General features: G+C 44.2%; 1 protein-coding gene across 1 annotated transcript in view; it reads left to right on the top strand.

The window, feature by feature from the left end:
* The window catches only part of Cacna1b (calcium voltage-gated channel subunit alpha1 B), a 159,361-nt gene that overhangs the window by 111,976 nt on the left and 28,008 nt on the right, over positions 1-19,377 (top strand). Inside the window, exons 25-34 of the mRNA XM_055599901.1 lie at positions 766-862; positions 2,292-2,452; positions 4,138-4,275; positions 4,668-4,869; positions 5,133-5,297; positions 6,070-6,180; positions 6,565-6,648; positions 15,835-15,951; positions 16,322-16,387; positions 17,540-17,631. Of these exons, the coding sequence (XP_055455876.1) occupies positions 766-862; positions 2,292-2,452; positions 4,138-4,275; positions 4,668-4,869; positions 5,133-5,297; positions 6,070-6,180; positions 6,565-6,648; positions 15,835-15,951; positions 16,322-16,387; positions 17,540-17,631 (1,233 nt within the window). The remainder of the gene's footprint in view (positions 1-765; positions 863-2,291; positions 2,453-4,137; positions 4,276-4,667; positions 4,870-5,132; positions 5,298-6,069; positions 6,181-6,564; positions 6,649-15,834; positions 15,952-16,321; positions 16,388-17,539; positions 17,632-19,377) is intronic.

Here is a 19,377-nt window from a genome sequence, read left to right as displayed (position 1 = left end):
TCTTTCTTTCTTTCTTTCTTTCTTTCTTTCTTTCTTTCTTTCTTTCTCTCTCTCTTCCTTTTCTTTTTCTTTTCTTGCATGCTACTTTCTTGATCATCTTGGTATCTCACTGCTTTCTGGGTCTGTCTTTCTCCTTCCTACTCCCTACCTCTCTGTAACCTCCTCATTTCCCCTTCTCTGACTCCTTCCTCCTCCTCCTCTCTCCTTTGCCTTTGACTCCTTTCTTTCCTCTCTTCTCTCTCTATCCTCTTTACTTCAGTCTCTGGCATTGCTTCTGTATTTGTATGTCTTTCCTACTGTCCCTCTACTTCCCTTTTGCTCACTTGTGGGGTATTTTGCAGCTGATGACAGTCAGGTGGCCTGTAGGGCAGAAGGCAGTAAATTCCCTATAGTGGCAAGCATGTTGGTGGCTCTTCTAGTGCTCAGTAGTGTTCTAGTGGAATAGGCGCGCTCATGGGCCTCTACTCTCCTGGCTTGGAGGTATCTATCAGGACCCTTGGGCAGGTGGGAGTAGCCATTACAGCCAAGAGTATAGGCTCTTTCCACCTGAGCAATCAGCTTTCCCTGCTGTGTTGCTCTGGTTTGACACTGGCCCTATCCCACCCACTATCCTCATGCCACCCTGGGAAGAGTTCCCCGCTAAATTCTCTTCCTGGAGCCTGAGATGAAAGGCACAGGGCCTTATTAAACAGGCCAGGTGGCTGGCTAGGAGCTGGACTCACCCCAGCACTCTGCCTGCCAGCATCAGCCACCTCTCCCTTCTAGAGGATCCAAAGGGAAAGATATCAACACCATCAAGTCTCTGAGAGTCCTGCGCGTCCTGAGGCCCCTCAAGACCATCAAACGGCTGCCTAAGCTCAAGGTTGGAGTCTGGAGTTGGGGCTTAAGGAATGTGCTGTGTGTGTGGGCTCACTGGTGTGTGGGTACATGTGTGCTATTGGGGGGTATACTTGTGTATAGGTGCATGTGTGCTGTGTGTGGGGGTGCACTGTGTGTGGGCACATGTGTGCCGTGTGTGTGAGTGCGCTGATGTGTGTGGGTGGGTGCATGTGTCTTCACAAGTGGTTCACCTGTACTAGGGGGCAAATCTTGCTCAATTCTAAGGCTCTTCTCCAAGAAGGTTTGTTCTCAGCAGAGGACTCCTCTTCCTTAGCTTCCATCGCCATGTTCAGCACTATGGCTGAACAGGGAAGAACAGAGGACAAAGGGTGCAGGGGTAGATATCAGGAGTCAGGGATTCCAGAAAGGAGCTGCTGGGCTTAGTAAAGGACAGGGGACACTGCTGAGTTCCTGGATGAAGGAAATGGAGTGTAAACCTAATTTAATAATTAGTGAGCTTGGGTTAAGAACGAAATGCTTCGTGTTTTTACTCCTTCAGCTTTTCAAAACTTGTGCAATAAATTTTCAACAGCTTGGACATTTAAACCTCAGAGACACTAGCAAAGTGTAAGTTAAAGGGAAAGCTGGCTTAGTTCTTACGAATGGCCTGAGATGTGGGGAAGTGAACTGGGAAGGTATCAAGGAGTCTCTGGGCCAAGGCAGAACTTGTGCTTGGAAGCAGCAGGAAAAGAGTGCACAACATGGATGGGCCTGCAGCTTCCTTGGCCCAGGGGCTGGCAGCATTTGCAGTATGCTAACTAGTGACTCCAGAGATTGCTGTGGGTCTTCAGGGGTGCCTGAAAGGGAGGTCAGCTATGGGAGCAGGGTGAGGGTCTTGAGTCACATTTAGAACCTGAACACATTCAAGTTTTCTATCCCATGGTCCTCAGGGACACAGTCCCTTGTTTGCGGCTTTAGTCTTCCTACATATCAACATTATTGCTGGGCAGGAACAAAGCAGGACTGCAAAGGTCAGTACATTTTCTTTGTGCAGGCCTGGTCCCTTCTGGCTCCTCCTTATGGACAGGCTCCAGCATGTTGCAAGGCCAGTTCTCTTGGGCACCCAGGTGGCTGGTCTGGTACCTCCAGCCTCTAGTAAAAGCCAGGTTGACACTCCCTTCGAGAAAGACAGCTCTTAAGGTGGCTTGAGTAGTGTCTTCTGTGGCCCTCAGTTAGAGGGTCTTAAGGGTTTCTTGGATGCCTCTGTGAGTCTGGGCATCCGTGCCCCTGAGGCCCTGAGCCTGTAACTGTCCTGTGCCCTCTCTTCATCCCCTTCCTTTGTCCTTTCCTTTTCAGCCCCTATCTCTTTTGCTTTCTCAGTGACTGAGCTTTCCCTTATGACCACTCAGTTCCACTGTGGCTTCGGCCTTGTGTGTTCACTCTTCTTGTGTGTATCTGTTCTCTCCTTGCAGGCTGTGTTTGACTGTGTGGTGAACTCTCTGAAGAATGTCTTGAACATTTTGATTGTCTACATGCTCTTCATGTTCATATTTGCCGTCATTGCAGTACAGCTCTTCAAAGGGAAGTTTTTTTACTGCACTGATGAATCCAAGGAGCTGGAGAGGGACTGCAGGTAAACTGAGGTTTAATTGGTGTGAAGTTCACCCCTAGTGTGAGTGCCTAAGTCCTTCCTATAGCCGGTGTTGTGCCACATTTCACGTGTTGAGTTTCTTGTTACCTGATAATTGGATTGTTTCTATGTTTTGGTTGTTGCAGATAATGCTGCCATCAGTGTTTTTGCACAAGTTGTTTTGTTGTTGTGTGTTTTAATTTCTCATGGATGTATAGCTAAAGGCAGAACTCCTGGGTAATATGATAACTGCTTTACTGTTTTAAGAGATGCTGCACAGTATTCAAAGTGGCCGAGCCCATTCTGTATTTCTATTAAGAGTTGCAATTTTTCTCCATCCTTACCAACACTATTTTCATTGTTTCTGTTTATTTTAGTTTCTCATCACTTTTCTCTCTGTGTGTAAGGTAGTGTGGTACTTACATAGAACAGTGTGTGCAGTCACAGGGCACCTCCCTTCTTCCATCATGTAGGTCCCAGGGATTGAACTGCGGTGGTGAGACTTCTTGGCAAGCACTATTATCTGCTGAGCCATCTCACCCACTCTGCTTGCTTTTTTTTTTTTTTTTTTTTTTTTTTTTGTCCTAATAGGAATAAAGTGATACTTCAGGGTGTTTTATATTTGCTTTTTTTCCTCTTAATTGATGATATTGAGTATTTTCATGTAAGAGTTGGTCTTTTGTTAAACTTTTTTTGAACAAAATATCTATTCAGATATTCCATTTTAAAATTAGGTTGTCTTTTTTGGTGTTGATTTTATTCATATTTTACGTGTTTTAAATACTAATTTTCGGATTGATCAGAGATTAACAATAGTTTCTCTGATTATTCAGATCATCTTTTCCATTTCTTTCTTTCTCTCTTTCTCTCTCTCCAAGGTCTGAGGTGGAACTCCTGCCTCTCTCTCTGTCTCTCTCTTTCCAAGGTCTGAGGTGGAACTCCTACCCCAGCTTCCTGAATGCTGGAATTGAAAGCATGCACCAAGAGAACTCTTATTTTAAAAGTGACTTATTATATTTATTTGGAGATGGTGGTGCATGCCATCATATCTGTGTGGAGGTCAGATGAAAACTTGCAGTCATCATTTCTCTCCTTTTATTATATGTGTCTTAGGGATTGAACTCAGGTTTTTAGTCTTGGCAACATTCATTTTACCCACTAAGCCACCTCATCAGTCCTCTCTTACTTTTTATGGTGTTTTTTGAGACACACAAGTTTTTAATTTTGCTGAAGTCCATTTTACCTTTATTTTCCCCATTTGTTTTTCAAGATTTTAGTATCTAGCTAAGAATCCATTCCTAAATACAAGGTCATAAAGATTTGTCATGTGTTTTCTTAAAGAATTTTGTAGATTTGACACTGCATTTACATATTTGGCCCAGTGTTTTCTCACTCTTAATATACTTTTATTATTTAAAAAAAATCACATAATGAAATCAACTAGTTCCAGAGTCTATACATCTCAGTGATAAATATTTGGTAGTCAGAGTGGCCCAATCTTATAAAATACGTAGTGAGTTATAGGTAGTGGGTTTGCATCTAGAATGGTTGGAAATGTATTTGGTCTCACCACTGTCATTGAGGAGACATTTCTTTACTTATGGAATGGTCTTAGTTAATTTTCAGAACCATTTGCCTGCAGATATATGGATATCTGAATTGATTAGTCTACTGTTTCCTGTTTTCAGGGGTCAGTATTTGGATTATGAGAAGGAAGAAGTTGAAGCTCAACCAAGGCAGTGGAAGAAATATGACTTCCACTATGACAATGTGCTCTGGGCCCTGTTGACGCTGTTTACGGTGTCCACTGGAGAGGGGTGGCCCATGTGAGTGCCAAACTAATGATTGTAGCTAGTTAGGCAAGACAGGTAGACTGAGGCAGACTCTGCTTGCTTTACTTACTTGCCACCCCATAACGCAGTCAGGTGTGGTATAGATAAGAGCCCTGTCCCTCTCGGATAGAACTGAGTTTCATCCCTAGGATATAAATATGAGCCACATTCCTGGGTATGACTTGAGTCCTTTCTATGAAGTCTAGACTTGTGCCCTGTCCCTGAAGTACACATGTGAGCCCTGTCCCTGAGGTGCAGTCCTAAGCCCCATCCCCAAGTTGCAGAGCTGTGTCCTATCGCTGAGGTCCAGACCTGAACCCCATCCCAGAGGTGCAGACCCAAGTTTTTTGGGAAGCTCTCCTGAAGTCTGCTTTCCCCTTACCTAGGGTGCTGAAACACTCTGTGGACGCCACCTATGAGGAGCAGGGGCCAAGCCCTGGGTTTCGGATGGAGCTTTCCATCTTCTATGTGGTCTACTTTGTGGTCTTCCCTTTTTTCTTTGTCAACATCTTCGTGGCCTTGATCATTATCACCTTCCAGGAACAGGGGGACAAGGTGATGTCAGAATGCAGCCTGGAAAAGAATGAGGTAGGTAGATGTGTGGATCCTGGGACTTGGGTACTCTGGGCAAGATCACTAGTCTTCCTTCTGTATGGGCATAGCTTATGGCTGGCATAGGCAGGGCCTCTTTCTGCAAATAGAGACTGTATAGGTCAGTTGGGGCTACCTAGAGGAAGCTTAGGTGCCTCTCCTGCCTACTCTTCTGAGGGGCCCTGAGAGGGCATGGTAAGAAAAAGTTCCAGTTGTAGTGAATAATGCTTCATGTTCATGGCTGACCTTCTCTCCTGCAGAGGGCTTGCATTGACTTTGCCATCAGTGCCAAACCCCTGACACGATACATGCCTCAAAACAAGCAGTCATTCCAGTATAAGACGTGGACATTCGTGGTCTCTCCACCCTTTGAGTACTTCATTATGGCCATGATAGCCCTCAACACAGTGGTGCTGATGATGAAGGTATATGAGGCCTGCCATGTGTGCTCTCTCTCTCTTTCTCTCTCTCTCTGCCCCACCCCACCTTCATTCACCCCAGATATGGAACTCATAACGGAACAAGTAACAATTCTACCAAAGTCTAGTTAGGTGAACCAATGAATTTTTATCAGGGTTACTTACAGGATTATGAGTGAGGGTTACAGAAGCAGGGTTAGCAAATGTGGCTGTATCACCAAAAAAATCACCTCAGCGTAGGTGATGACTCACAAAGGCTATAACTGAAGGGCTCTCTGCACAACTTGCAGGCAGCTCAACATGTCTGAGAGTCTCTTCTCTGCAACTAGACTGGCCGAAGCCCCTCCCAAGCAGTTGTTTACTCTTTCTGTAATCCTGGGAGGGACCATTATGGATCTTGCAAATTTTAGCTATCCCAGTCATAGGAAGTCTGTCTAGAGGGGGAACATTTGAATTAGGAGGAAAGTGCTCTAAAACTTAGGTGCAGGTCTTACTCTGAGGCCCAGTGCTAGTTCCCCTTCTTGTGGACACATATTGGAACCGGTGGCCTCATGTCCTGTCTAGTGCATGGTGCCTATGGGATCTATTCTCTATTATTTGTAGATGAGGCAGTGAAAAAGTTCTGGAAGAACTGGAAAGAGCAAGGAATGGGTGAGCCAGGAATGGGTGGACTGTAGATACTTTTCTACCCACTATGTAGACAGGAAGTTATATTGCATCTAGTTAGAGTACTGAGGCTAGTGCGTCCTCAGCCATCAGCCCTTATTTCTCCGGGCAGTTCTATGATGCACCTTATGAGTACGAGCTGATGCTGAAATGCCTGAACATTGTCTTCACATCCATGTTCTCTATGGAATGCATACTGAAGATCATTGCCTTTGGTGTTCTGGTATGTACCTCAACTTCTCTTTTGCTTTTTGATGGTCTGCTTTCTAGCATTCTTCCCCTCTTTTGAGAGGCCTTTGCAGTACATGTGATACTGCGAGGGGACCCAAGGATGATCTGCTTTACCCTCAGTTGCTTGAGTCTTGCCCCGCCATGAGCTGGGAGACATGCAAGTCTGAGATTCTTTTTTCTGGACCTTTAGCTCTCAGTTATACGCTTACCCAGGCTGGAAGTATTTCATGCTTGCAAGTGTTATCTGTTTGTCATTGGCCTTATGTTAGCCATCTATCACTCTTGACCCTTTCTTGACCAGTAGCCCCCCATCCCCCACAGCTCCTTGCCCGGGTAAGCCTTTACCACTAGCACTAACTGCTCTCTTTCTCTCTAGAACTACTTCAGAGATGCCTGGAACGTCTTTGACTTTGTCACTGTGTTGGGAAGTATTACTGATATTTTAGTAACAGAAATTGCGGTAAGTAGCATTTCCTGTCCCCCATCCAGGGTCCAAAGTGCCTCCCTTCTAGAGGGTCGTCCCCTAGGTGTGTCCCCAGGTTCCACTATACCTGCCTTCTCATGAGCCCCTAGGAATTCCAGGACAGTTGCTGTTACTGCAGTTCTCCAGAGACAGAGCTGCATGGATGGGTGTTGTGTTAGCAGTTGTTCTTCTTAGAATAAGAATGTAGTTCTAGGGTTGGAGAGATGACTCAGCAGTTAGGATCACTGACTGCTCTAGGAAAGGACCTGGGTTCAATTCCCAGCACCCACATGGAGGCTTGCAACCATTTGTAACTCTAGTTCGAGGGGATCTGACATCCTGTTCTTATTTCCTTGGACACCAGACCTACATAGGGTACACAGCCATACATGCAGACAAAACATTTATACACATAAGATAAATAAATCTTTTTTAAAGTGGTTCTCAGAGGTCTTCCAGGTTGGTAGCCTAAGAATCTCCCGGAGCTCCATTTTAACGGCTGACCAAGAAGACACCTTAAGATCTGTGTGTGCATGCACATGTGTGCTGTATTTAACAACGTGGTATCAGGAGTGTAAGCCAAATCCAGTAAGAATTTGTAAACCAGCAAGAATTTTTATTTTTAAGTCTCTTTTCTATTTAGAGATACTAAAGAACATACGGATCTACCCCAAAATTGTCTAATATCAGGGTATAAACTCAAAAAGATTTCAGAGTTGGGATCATAAAGCAATATTTTTTAATGTGACATATTAAATTGTAAACATAGAAAATCTTGTCTCTAGGAGCAGCTACTGAAATGGATATTTATGTAAAAGTTACTTCTTAAAAAGAAAAAGTAGATAAGGATAGGAAACAGCTATGGTGGGAGAAGGAGAAAAAAATGTATTTTGAGTCAAGTAAGAAGGGAGGATTTGAGCCATTCCCAGGTACCGGTGAAGTGGTGAAGACCTCTCATCAGAGAGGTGTCTATAGGATCTTATCTCTGAACTGTATGGAGCTATACCAGGGGTCAGTCTGTAGCCCAACAGCCCTGTGCATGTATGAAGGTGAAGTGGGCCCTGGCTGCATTTGTTGTTGAAATAAGGGACACCACCAGTGCTGCTGTCACAGGAACATACCAGAGTGCAGGCTCTTATCTGGCCCTACTTTACTCAGAGCTCATGTTGTATGTGTAGCATATTTCACACAGTGCCTCCTGATTCCCTGGAAGACAAACTGGAGCCTTCTGGTGTGATAGTTCAAGCTGACCTGATGTTATCATTGTGTCTCTTCACTCACATCTAGAGTCCCAGACAGATGGCCAAGCCTCTACTGCTCTGGTTTCTGGCCTGATGAGGCAATCCGTATTCTTCCCCTGAACTGCTCCTGTTGATGTTCACTTGTCTGTCTCTGGTTAGTCTGATGGTGCACTCACAGGATAAAACTGGCCATGGCATCTGAAAAGACCTTGAGAACTCCAAATCCCAGGCAGACTTCTCTCTTGTCCATTTTTTAGCAGCAGCTCTGTCCTTCACAACAATTAGGGTCAGGTACACTGGCCAATATGGAAAGTCCTTGCCTGACAATTCTGGTTTTCTGGCATGAGGAAGTCCCTTTCAATCAAGTGACTGCCATTGCTTTGGGTGTTCTTTATGGAATTTCCCCAGCCTTTGTAATAGGACTTATATTGATCCCAAAGTTGAAGAGAAGATGAGCACAAAGCCCACCCTGGGGCCCTGGAAAGCTGCTGAGAGCTCCAGTACCCTCCATGGGGCACTGGCCACCTTGATGTTGAACATTCCATCTTCATAAAGCACATGTTCAGTGCTATGGCTACTGTTTCACTGTTTCATGTTTTTTCCTTTCTTCTGGATAGTGTATTTGGTACCCCAGTATTTGTGACCTCTGTCTTCTATGTACCTCCTTTGCTTGTTGTTGAGTTGTTGTTCTATGGATTCTGTGCTGGTCAGTCTGATGGTGACCCTGTCTGAAAAAAGCAAACAACAATAAAACAAAGTAAGGAGGATGACACCTGAAGGTTGACCTTTGACCTCTACATGCATATGTAAATATACACCTGGAAACCCATTCTCATGAACACTTATACACATGAGACCCCATGCAATGTGGTTACCCATGTGAATAAGATTGAGCCATTAAAGATTTCATTAGAGATTGGGACTCATGCAGCCCTCTCCATCTCTGAGGGACTATATTGGTGGTTAACTATTGCTGGGAAAGGGGCACAATTTTCTTTAATGGTGTAGCCCCTGCAAAGTAGCCCATCTTCTAGTAAATAGCCTTTTATCTATGGCTATCCAAGCACCCAAATCAGACTCAGCAGGTCACACATACATACAAGACATCAAAGTAGGAGAGAGACTAAGGATAGAGAAGGAAAGAGAGAGATGGGGTAAAAATGACTAAAATTCATTATATATCTGTATTAAACTGTCAAGGAATAAATAATAAAAAAATTTAAAAAACTGTCTTGAGAGAAAATACCTATTCATACCTTGAGATACTTTCACACTGAAGCTCTGCTAAGAGAAACATTGGAACACATTAGAAGGGCCATGGATGCTTTCATATGACACCCTCAAAAAGTCTGTTGGCCAGCCTGTATATCTTTAGAGCTACAGTAAGGCACAGATAATCTGATAATTTTACATTTGAAACAAAATAGGAAAAAGAAAAGAAAAGAAGGCAAAAGTCCTATTCTGAGTTGGTAAACTGTTAAGTGGAAAATAAAAATAGAACTAGAGGGAAAAGTCCAATGCCAACCCAATATAATGGTGAAATTTAGGAAGAATGCTCTTTAAGATTAGAAAGAGACAGTGCTTAAGATATTTCTTTTCAGTGCCCAGCTTCAGTTTTAGTCTCTTCAGTGGTAGTAATGTCAGCTCATGAGGATGTTTCCTGTAGTTTTCCTAAGGTTTAGAACAGTGCTTAACACTTGCTAGATATTCAGTGAGTATTTACTGAGAAGAGTAAGACAAGAAAAATAATAACATATATAAGGATTAGAAAATGAAAAAGCAAAATTTATTATATACAGGTGATATTACTACTATGGACAAATCCTAGACTAATCCAATTAGATTGTTTAGCAAGATTGCTAAATGGACAGTTACTCCTGTATGTCTAGTCACATCTTATTACAAGGCCAACCATCTTGGCCATAACCCTAACAAAATATGAGTACATAATCTTTATGGATAAAAATCATTAAACTGTATTGAAAGGTAAGAGAGAACACTTACATAAATGGATCTATATATAATGTTATTGGTATCAGTTTTATAGTTACTGATTTTCCCCAAACTAATAAGCAGCTTTAGCCCAATCACAATAAATTTTTTTTGTTAGCTGGGTGTGTTGGCGCATACCTGTAATCCCAGCATTTGGGGAGGGGGCAGAGCCAGGCAGATCTCTGAATTTGAGGCCAGCCTGGTCTACAAAGAGAGTGCAGGACAGCCAAGGCTACACATAGAAACCCTGTCTTGAAAAAAACCAAAATTCTTTTTTGTTTTTGTTGTTTATTTGCTTCAAAAATTTTCACACTGCTTTAAAAATGTATAAGAAAGTACAGAAACCCTTCAGGATGGAGATACTTAGGAAGATGGACTAGTTTGGCTATGTGACCTGGCATGATCAGTCCCTATCTGTAGTGAGGACTGATGTAAAACTGGGGTAATTAAGAACATGTGTATAATTAGATGATGATTAGTGTGCTAATCAATGGAAAGAAGTAGGAACCTAGAATCAGCACCATCTTCTGTAGAGAAACAAGGTACTAAGATGTAGCTGACTGTCCCATGGGAGCACCTGGAACACTTGAGAGACTGATGTGTTAGATGTCCAGAAGTCAGTATCAGTTCACATCTATCTCTGTCTCTATCTCTCTATCTCTGTCTCTGTCTCTCTACCTCCTTCCCTCCATCTCATTCCCTCTTTCTTCGTCTCTCCCTCTTCCATCTCTCTCTCTCTCTTCCTTCTCTCCCTAAATAGCATTAAAACTTTAAAGCTCATAAAATAAATATAGCAGGTTATCCCTAAGACCTTGGGATAGGAATTATTTGTTAAGCAAGATGTAGAAAAACCAGCCCTGCCTGGAAGGAGGCCCTTAAGGTTCAGCTACTGTTCACTGTGCTGTACAGGGGGATAGCAGGAGATGGTGTTATCATTATGAGCAGGAAGTACATAGCCTTGTATCAAAACGTAACTTGGACTTCTATCTTGAGTAAAGGGTCATGTACATTCCAACTGTAGTGACCAAGGAGATGAGCAGGAGCCAGCCTATGAGGCTATAGAAGTAGGTCTAAGAAACAAGGACTTTCTGTGAATTAAAAAAAAAAAATACACATACACACAACTATAAAAGGTATGATCGGGCAGTTTACACATTAGAAATCATAAATGGCCAGTTAGCCTAGGAGAAGGCAGTCCACCTTATCTGTAATCAGAGAAGCACAAACTGAAAAGACATCAAGTTGCCATTTCATTTCAACTGGTCTCTCAACCACTAGCAGTGGTGAGGTTTCCACAAGGGTGCATCTCCTTTCCTAGAGAGACCTGGACTGCTGATTTCTAAAAATACCTAAGAAAAGGGGTGCAGGCAAGGGCCAGAGACTGAGATCACTGGTGTTCTAGCTTTGTTCTAGGCAGAGGCCTATGGTGAAGAGGCTAAAATAACCAGATGTTGTGTGCCTGTGCTGCTGCATGGCTAGCTATGGCAGCCTGTGGCTGTGCATGGTCTGGTCTGAAGCATCACAAGCCTTAGTGCCCAGCAGGGCTGATTGGAGGCTGGGAAGCCAGAAGGCCCGGTATTATGAAAACTCAGCTGCGTGTCAACTACTTGATCTTGGAGCTCAGACTCTGGCTCTTGTTGTGCTTAGAAGAGATGAGAAGAAAGGAAAGCCATCATGTTAGCTGACCAGTATTCTGTTTGTGTGTTTTTCATTTGAAACCATGTTATATATTTTCTTTGCAAATGTGCCTCCTTTTTAGGCAAAAATTTGAGTGTCAGTTTCCATCCCCAACTTAAAAATCAATAGATATTTTAAGAGTGCCTAGAAGAGGGCGCTAAGTATTCATAAAACTGACATTGATTTCTTTGCCTGGAAATAAAAAATAAATAATAATAAATGTTGGTGACTCATCTGTGGATTTGCATTACAAACAAAAATGCAAATGGATCTCATTGTCTGCATAACCTATAGATTTCAAAAACATCCTTTGAATGGATACACTTTCAGAAAATTATGTGGTTTAACAAAATCCTACGTTTTCTAGTTAAGTATTCAGAGTTTGAGTTTTTGCTTGTGTTGATGACTCATTTTCTCTTTTGTTTCCTGTTTTTGTTCTTGATTTACCTTAACCTACCTGCTGACTCACGTCATCCAAACAACATACAATGCGAAAACCCATGTCTCCGTCTGTATGTTGTGTACCTGCTGCTCAAACCACCCCAATTTGTAAATAATATGCAAATACCCATCCATGAAAACATCACATATAGGAAACGGTTGGTTTCACGACTTTAAACAGTTCTTATACCTCTTTTCTCTTGCTTGTTCTGCTCTTCTCTTGTCTTGGGGCTTCTGTCCACTGCCATCTGAGGCATGAGCAAGATTTTGCTGTGCTTACTCACCTCTGGCCTCTGTATTTTCTAAAGCAGTGAAGGTTTCTGAAGACCTCTAAGATGTTCCTCTAATCTATCTGAGGAGAGGGAGTGTGGTTTTGGGAGGTAAGGGTGGTGGGCAGTACCTAGGGCAGATTTTCCTGCTGAAATTCGTCAAATTTGAGGGGTTTTATAAGATGTGTTTGGTGCTCCTCCCTGTAAATCCATGGTTTCTGTTGCACACTTACCTCTCTTTTGCTCTGCCAACAAAGAGAACACTGAGCCTTGCTAAGGTGGCCTCCACGAAGATGCCATGCATTAGTCTTGGCTTCTATTGCCGTGATAAAACAAAACGATAAAGGCATCTTGTAGAAATAAAAGTTTATTTGAGGCTTACCACTGCAAAGTGGTAGGTCTATAACCATAACAGCAGGAGTATGGCGGCAGGCAGGCATGCTGGACAGCAGCTGAGAGCTTACATTTCAAACCATAAGCAGACAGCAAAGAGATGCAATCCCTTTGAAACCTCAGAGGTTGCCCCTAGTGATACACTTCCTCTAGCAAGGCCACACCTCCTAATCCTCCCCAGACAGCCTCAGCTGGTGGTTGCTCAAATATTCTGTGGCTGTTCAAGTATTCAAATGTCCAAGACTTAACAGGGAACATCTTCAAATCACCATACTCTAATGGCAGCCATCCTTTGTAGACAAGCTCTCTTAGAGTGTCAGAGCTGAGGCATAAGCTTTAGGGGAGGGTTTAGAGACTAGGATTTCATGATTCAGAACAGTTTGTATAGGGCCTGAATGGGAGGAGGCTATGCCCCAGTGTATTAGAACACATGCATCCCCATTTGTGTCTATTTGCATATCATACATATGTGAGCATGCCTTGGTCACCTTCCTATGGACCTCAAGTGCCACTAGGCCTCTTCTAAGTCCTTGAGGGTTTTAAGAAGGAAGTAAGGGAATTTGGTAGCAGCTCATCCTCTGTTGAGACTATGGAAGTTTATCCATGCAGACAGATATTTTATATTCCTATTATGGAGGCCAAATACTTCATGTAGGGTTTTATAACTGGAGTTATAAAATTGTGGATTTTGAGGAGATGCCATGAATACTGCAGAAATGCTCATGGCATGGTTTATCGCCTTCAGCTAGGCCAGACATCTTCACCTCCTTGTCCTTTATCTTCCTCTTCATAGTACACATAACCACCTGAGGTTGGTCTGTCTGTCTCCTCCTCTCTGCCTCCTCTCACAATCTGCCCCATTTAGAATGAAGGAAAGAGAGAATAGCTGATTTGGAGCTGCTAGATTCTGTCCTCTTGTATGGTACTTGACAGCAGGTGTCCATAGATCTGGGCTTTATGCTCAGGTGATATTCAGGAACCAGTTCTCCGTGTCTTGTGACTAACTAGAGGCCATGGTGGGCTTGGGTGACAGGGCTTTGTCAGTCCAGGCATCCTTGTTGGGAGTTCCTTGCAATGCTTAGTGTACTCTAGGGACTGGTGTCCTCTTTAGGTCGGTGATCCTTACACCCATGGCTTAGTGGAGTAAGGACAATCCTGGTAGCAGTGCTACTTCCTGTGTGGCAGAAACCATGGATCTTGGGAGGACAGGATGGGTACTCTCACCACCAGTGAGATGACTAAGCCAGAGGTGAAAGTACGTGTTGCACAGATGTTTGCTTGTAGTCCCCTGCCGTTTCTGCATGTGCTTGGCATGGTGCTGCCTAGCTCATTACTCCGTCCTTGGGGCATCTGGCAGTTTTCACTATCTAGCCTCATGGTACTCTAAGGCTGCCTATCTCTTGCTGTCCTGTCCAGTTCTGAGCACTTACGGAGCATCCATGAGAAAAGCTTGGGAGAGGGGTGTGCACTTCTGTTAACAAAGTGGTGGTTTTTATAGTTCATACCCAACGTCATTCAGCTACACCATTGTTTTCAGTGCTCCCTTACATTCCCTGTCTTCTGTCCTGCCTCTACCACAGGGCGCCTTTATTCTCTCTGACAGGTATCTCAGTACAGGCTCCTTTAAGTTGGGCAAACATTGTATTGTTATAATCCCTGTCTCTCAAAACAAGCTGAACAGACAGTTTCAAAGTGTCCCAGAGAGGGGCTGCCTCCTCATCTTGCTCAAAGTGTCCCAGAGAGGGGCTGCCTCCTTGTCTTGCTTGGAGGCTGCTTAGTAGCCAGTGTCTCTTGGCCACCATGTCTATTAGTGAGACTCTTTCCTCATTTCAAGCTAGGAATCTGCCGGGCCGTGTCATCTTTCAGGGTCATGCCTTGAGGTGATGTTTGCCCCCTTGCTGATTTGGACATAGTTGGGGGCTCCTTTGTGTCTGCAAACACTTCTGTGTATTGTTTGAATCAGTATTGCTTCTATGGCCCCAACATCCTGCCCAGAGCCACCTTCAAGGTGGCTATACACCCACTACTTGCATAAACAGAACAGAAATGCTGTTAACTCTGGTTGATAACCACAAAAACCTGTCCCGAAGAGTGGAAGCAACAAATAAGGCAGAAGTGTGCACTAGAAGTAAGCATGGAAGCCGTTCCCTCCCTGAATGTCTTCTCTGCCAAGATGGGCAGCCCTGGAGCATCTCCCCAGGTTTACCCTGCTTCTGTGTCTGCATGTACTGTCCTGCTTGACTGTTTCATTCCACATATGTGTTCTTTTTCCTTTTGTCACTGAATATTGACAACACAAATGTGTATGAGTCTGAGCTGCTTGCATATTGAAAAATGCCAAATGTCAGGCAGTTGCTTTCAGGTGATAGTATAGGCACATAGTGTCTAAACAGGAGGAAAACACCTGGTTCCATGGGTACCCATATCAAGGCATGCCTACCTTCCGAGATCCAGAATTCTGAAAAGGCCTGCCAATAATTCAAGGTGCCTAGGGTCAGATAATCTTTGGAGTCTGGGATTTAATGTTTTATTATTTTTGTGTGCTTGTTTTTAAACCCCTGATTGAGGGAGCAATGCTATATATCCTGGGTTCCAGCAGAGGCCTGTGGCGTTTGAGTGGTACAGATAGCTTCTATGGCAAGAGCAGCAGTGACCATATCTATCCCTTATGAGGATGTTTGACAATACCTAGATCAGTCTCAGACAGGCAAGGCCTTTACTGATTAAGCCCAGAAGGGAAGACTGGCTGCTAAGCTCAGGAAGGGATCAGTTCAGAAATGTCCACTGGAGAGTTCCTGGACAGTTTGGCAGTGTTCTAGGGAGGTTACCAGTATTGGAGGCTCATAGGTGGTCTCCCAGTACTAGCTGGCAGAAGGGAAGGACTTTGGATCATTTTTCTTTATGTCCCTTACTGTTCGGGAATGGCCCTAGTGTGAAGTATTCTCTGACTTGCTGCATAAGAAGTGACTTAAAGTGACATGCTTTTCTTTTGGAAGGTTTCCTGGCAGCCAGTTGCTGCTTAGAAAAGCAATGACTTTATTTTTATTTCTTTTAACACATTTTTTTCTGGGTCACAAGAACTTGGGGGGGGGGTTGTAGGATGGAAGCAGCTTATCTGCACTGTTTGAGAGAGATTCCAAAGATTTGGAAACAATGCTGCTTCTTTACAGAACAACTTTATCAACTTGAGCTTCCTCCGCCTCTTCCGAGCAGCGCGGCTGATCAAGCTGCTTCGTCAGGGCTACACCATCCGCATCCTGCTGTGGACCTTCGTCCAGTCCTTTAAGGTAAAGCAAGGCTCTCGTGGGGTCTGGAAAGCTCCCTTTGGGCATTTTGTGTTTCTCTTCCTTTACCATGCTTCCTTTCTTCTACCCAGAAGTGGACTTTCCTCTGGAGACTGAGTCAGGGCACGTCATGTGTACCTCTTTGGCATGTTATCCTCATGCACTTTCTTAGTGGCATTTTGAGTGAATAGTAGGTTATTCTGCTAATGTCCTCCCTACAACTCTGAGATCAGCTTATGCTCTCAAGTCAGAGAAACAGACAAGGCCACTTGCTGCTGGAAGGGCTTGGTGGTCAGTGGGGTGGAGTTGGGCCAGGCTGAGGTTTGTGTAGCCTTAGGGATGCCCTGGAGCTGATGTGCTCATGTGTCTCCAGGCGCTGCCCTACGTGTGCCTCCTCATTGCCATGCTGTTCTTCATCTACGCCATCATCGGCATGCAGGTGGGTGCGACCTGCCCAAATTGGATTGGACACAGGGCTCCTGACTGGTGAAAGGGATATGGGTCACTGTCATTAAGTGATAATGATTCAATGGAGTGCTCATTTACTCTGGACAAGATACTGGTATAAACAGTGAGTGCACTAACCCCCAGAAGCACTGCTTTGTGGCAGAGGAGACCAAGGCAGCACAAGTAGGTTTTCATTCCCACTTCTCTGGTATGTTTGAGAGGATATTGAGGCACTTATCTAGGTAGGCAGCCAACTGATAGCTGTTGTATTGTCTGGCTGCCAGTTAACAGGCTCCTTTTCAGCTCAGATGCTCCTGATGAAATGCTTCCCAGAATGTAAGTAGGATCCCACCAGATCATTGACCTTGACAATAACTTAGCTTTTCATTATTTCTCAAAGAACACTGTGTAATTGTTTGGGGAAAAGAACATCAAAAGATTTACATCTGTAAATCTTGGCCACTTCCTAACAGTGTAGATGGGAGTGGGTCGAGTATTAAATGTGCTGGGAGGTGCCAGTCTTGAGCTTCAGCCTACTTCTAAAACTTTTATTTCAGATTGAAGTTTTCTGAGAGTTTGGTGCTATTTAAAACAAACATGAACATTTTATATTGCTTTTGTCTGTGGATATTCAGTAGTGTGTGTTTCACTGATCTCTGCAGAGTATGATAGTTCATAGACTTTCAATTATAGCCTAAGTATAGAGCTCAGCATGGCTCATGACTCATCTGCATTTCTTACTCTGGAAACGGCCTATCAGATTGCCTAAAAGCCTATTGTGCTGTTTGTACAGGAGATTCCAAAGAACATTTCCTGAGCTGTTACTCACCTGCTTACAGGTTTGGATTAGAGAGTGACCTGAAAGGCTTCCTTTTGTACCATAGCCATGCCCAACCCACTCATCCTGGTTGCCCAGACTTGCATCCAGAATGGGTAGCTTCAGAGCCCCAGCTACATACTTTGTACTGTGGAACATGAGTGTATTCCACTGAGAGGTTGTCTGTGCTGGGAACCACACTGGCCCCAGGCACCGCCCAGCCCTTGTGTTGTCTTCAGTATTGCATGCACACCTTTTCTTGTCTAGTCTAGTGACTAAAGCTCCTAAACTCCAACATTTGCACTCTATTATTTTTCTCCATTTCAGGTTTTCGGAAACATTGCCCTTGATGATGACACCAGTATCAACCGACACAACAACTTCCGGACATTTCTACAAGCCTTAATGCTGTTGTTCAGGTGTGTTGGTTTTTAGCCTAAGGAACATGTCCCCTCTTCACTTGTGGTAAAGGGTTGGTTCCATTCATGGATCAGTACCCTTCTAACACCGAAATTATGCTGTTTCTGTCAAGTAGGCCTTTCCAGTTCTTTTACTTTATGTTTATTCTTTCCGAAGGGCTTTTGTCTGCCTTGACCTCTAGATAGACAAGAAATAAGTACCAAGGGGAGGGATGCTGTTTCCCTTGTTCTAACCCAGCTTTTACCACATTGTTTCTGCTCCCCAGTGAGAGCCAAAAGGTGTGTCTAGAGCTGATACAGTCTAGGACAGCAGGTACTTGGCAAGATCTCATTTGACATGCTGACATCACACTGTATGCCCAATCACCATTTTGGTCACCTGCATCAACGGATGAAAAAGAAACAGGGCATGCAGAGGGAGTTTTCAGGTACTCAGTGGGCAGAGGAATCCAACTTCCCCAAACTGGTGATCTGAATATGCCCTTCCTTCATCACTCACTGGAACTGTAGTGCCCTACACTCCTGGGCACCTTCAGAAAAGTAGCATGTGACACTCAGGCTCCAGAGCAAGGGGCCCCTCTGTACAAGGGCTATAGACACCCTTGTCCTTTCTCAAAAGCATGCTGAGGAGACCAGCCATCCACTGCTGTTGTCCAAGAGGTAGGATGGAGGTATGATGCACTTCTCTGCCTCCTTACAGTCCATCTCTGGCTCTAGACCAAGGAGATGGCTCTTGGTAGGACTTGATGGTGAGAAATACTAAACTCAGACCCTGTGTTGGGACTCCTTCCTGAGATTTCACAACATCTGTTCCTGTATGCAAATGCATCACCCAGTCCTGTGGAACCTCCTTCCCAGCTGGTATGGACATGTGCCTGTGCTCATGTCAGTTTCATGGAGAAGACTGAAGACAACCTAGACCTGATTTACTGAGTTGCTTGGAGAGGATCTTCAACAGGCATCTTCATGCTTACACTTTCCCAAATCATGTTTCTCTGGGCTTCAGCTTATAGAGTAATTATATTTCATCATGTATTGATATTCTGATTCATGCCAGATTTGAAGCAAACTTAAGAAGTTTGAGGCCTTTGTTCTCAAAGGTTTCTGTCCTTCCTGAACTTTGTGTTGTACAAGTACTTCTCCTAGTCATGCTGGCTTAGGTGGAACAGCAAGCCAGTAGGAGTCTTCCCATCCTGGGAGAGGTCTCTGCTCAGAACAGGACCAACTACATACACATGCATAAACTTTTGCTGTCTTTGCTGGTCACATGTCTATAAACAAAGTCCCCAAGAATCCTGAGATGGCTGCTTGGGGTGGTTTTGAGAAGCAGTGGCCAATGTGAAAATAGACTAAGCAGAGAGGGAATGGTGTAAGAATGGGAAAAGAATTGCCGGGTCACAGGGAAGGTGTGGGCTTCTACAATGAATGAGATGAATCATGGAGAAGGTAAGGGATGTGAAAAAGTCTAACTGCACTCTAGACCTGCTGGGATGCTATGAAACAGAGCGGGAGATCACTTAGGAACTCTTGGGGTAGCTCGAGGATGATAAAAGAGAACAGTGGTGCTCTCTAATGGCAGGCTAGTGGGCAGAATGTAGAAACTGGCAGCTATGCTGGCCACAGAGTTAAAGATTCACTTCTCGACAGGAAGAGGATGAAAAGGACTGAGTTTTGAAGGAGGGTTAGGAGTGTGCTGGAACATGTTTTATAGGAGGGCCTGCCTGCAGTGGGCGAGCTCCCAGGGTA

This window comes from Psammomys obesus, unplaced genomic scaffold, assembly GCF_907164565.1.
Source record: "Psammomys obesus unplaced genomic scaffold, mPsaObe1.curated_primary_1811, whole genome shotgun sequence".
Lineage (NCBI taxonomy): Eukaryota > Metazoa > Chordata > Mammalia > Rodentia > Muridae > Psammomys > Psammomys obesus.
The sequence above is the reverse complement of the archived record's forward strand: the minus strand, read 5'-3'. Positions and strand labels throughout refer to the sequence as shown.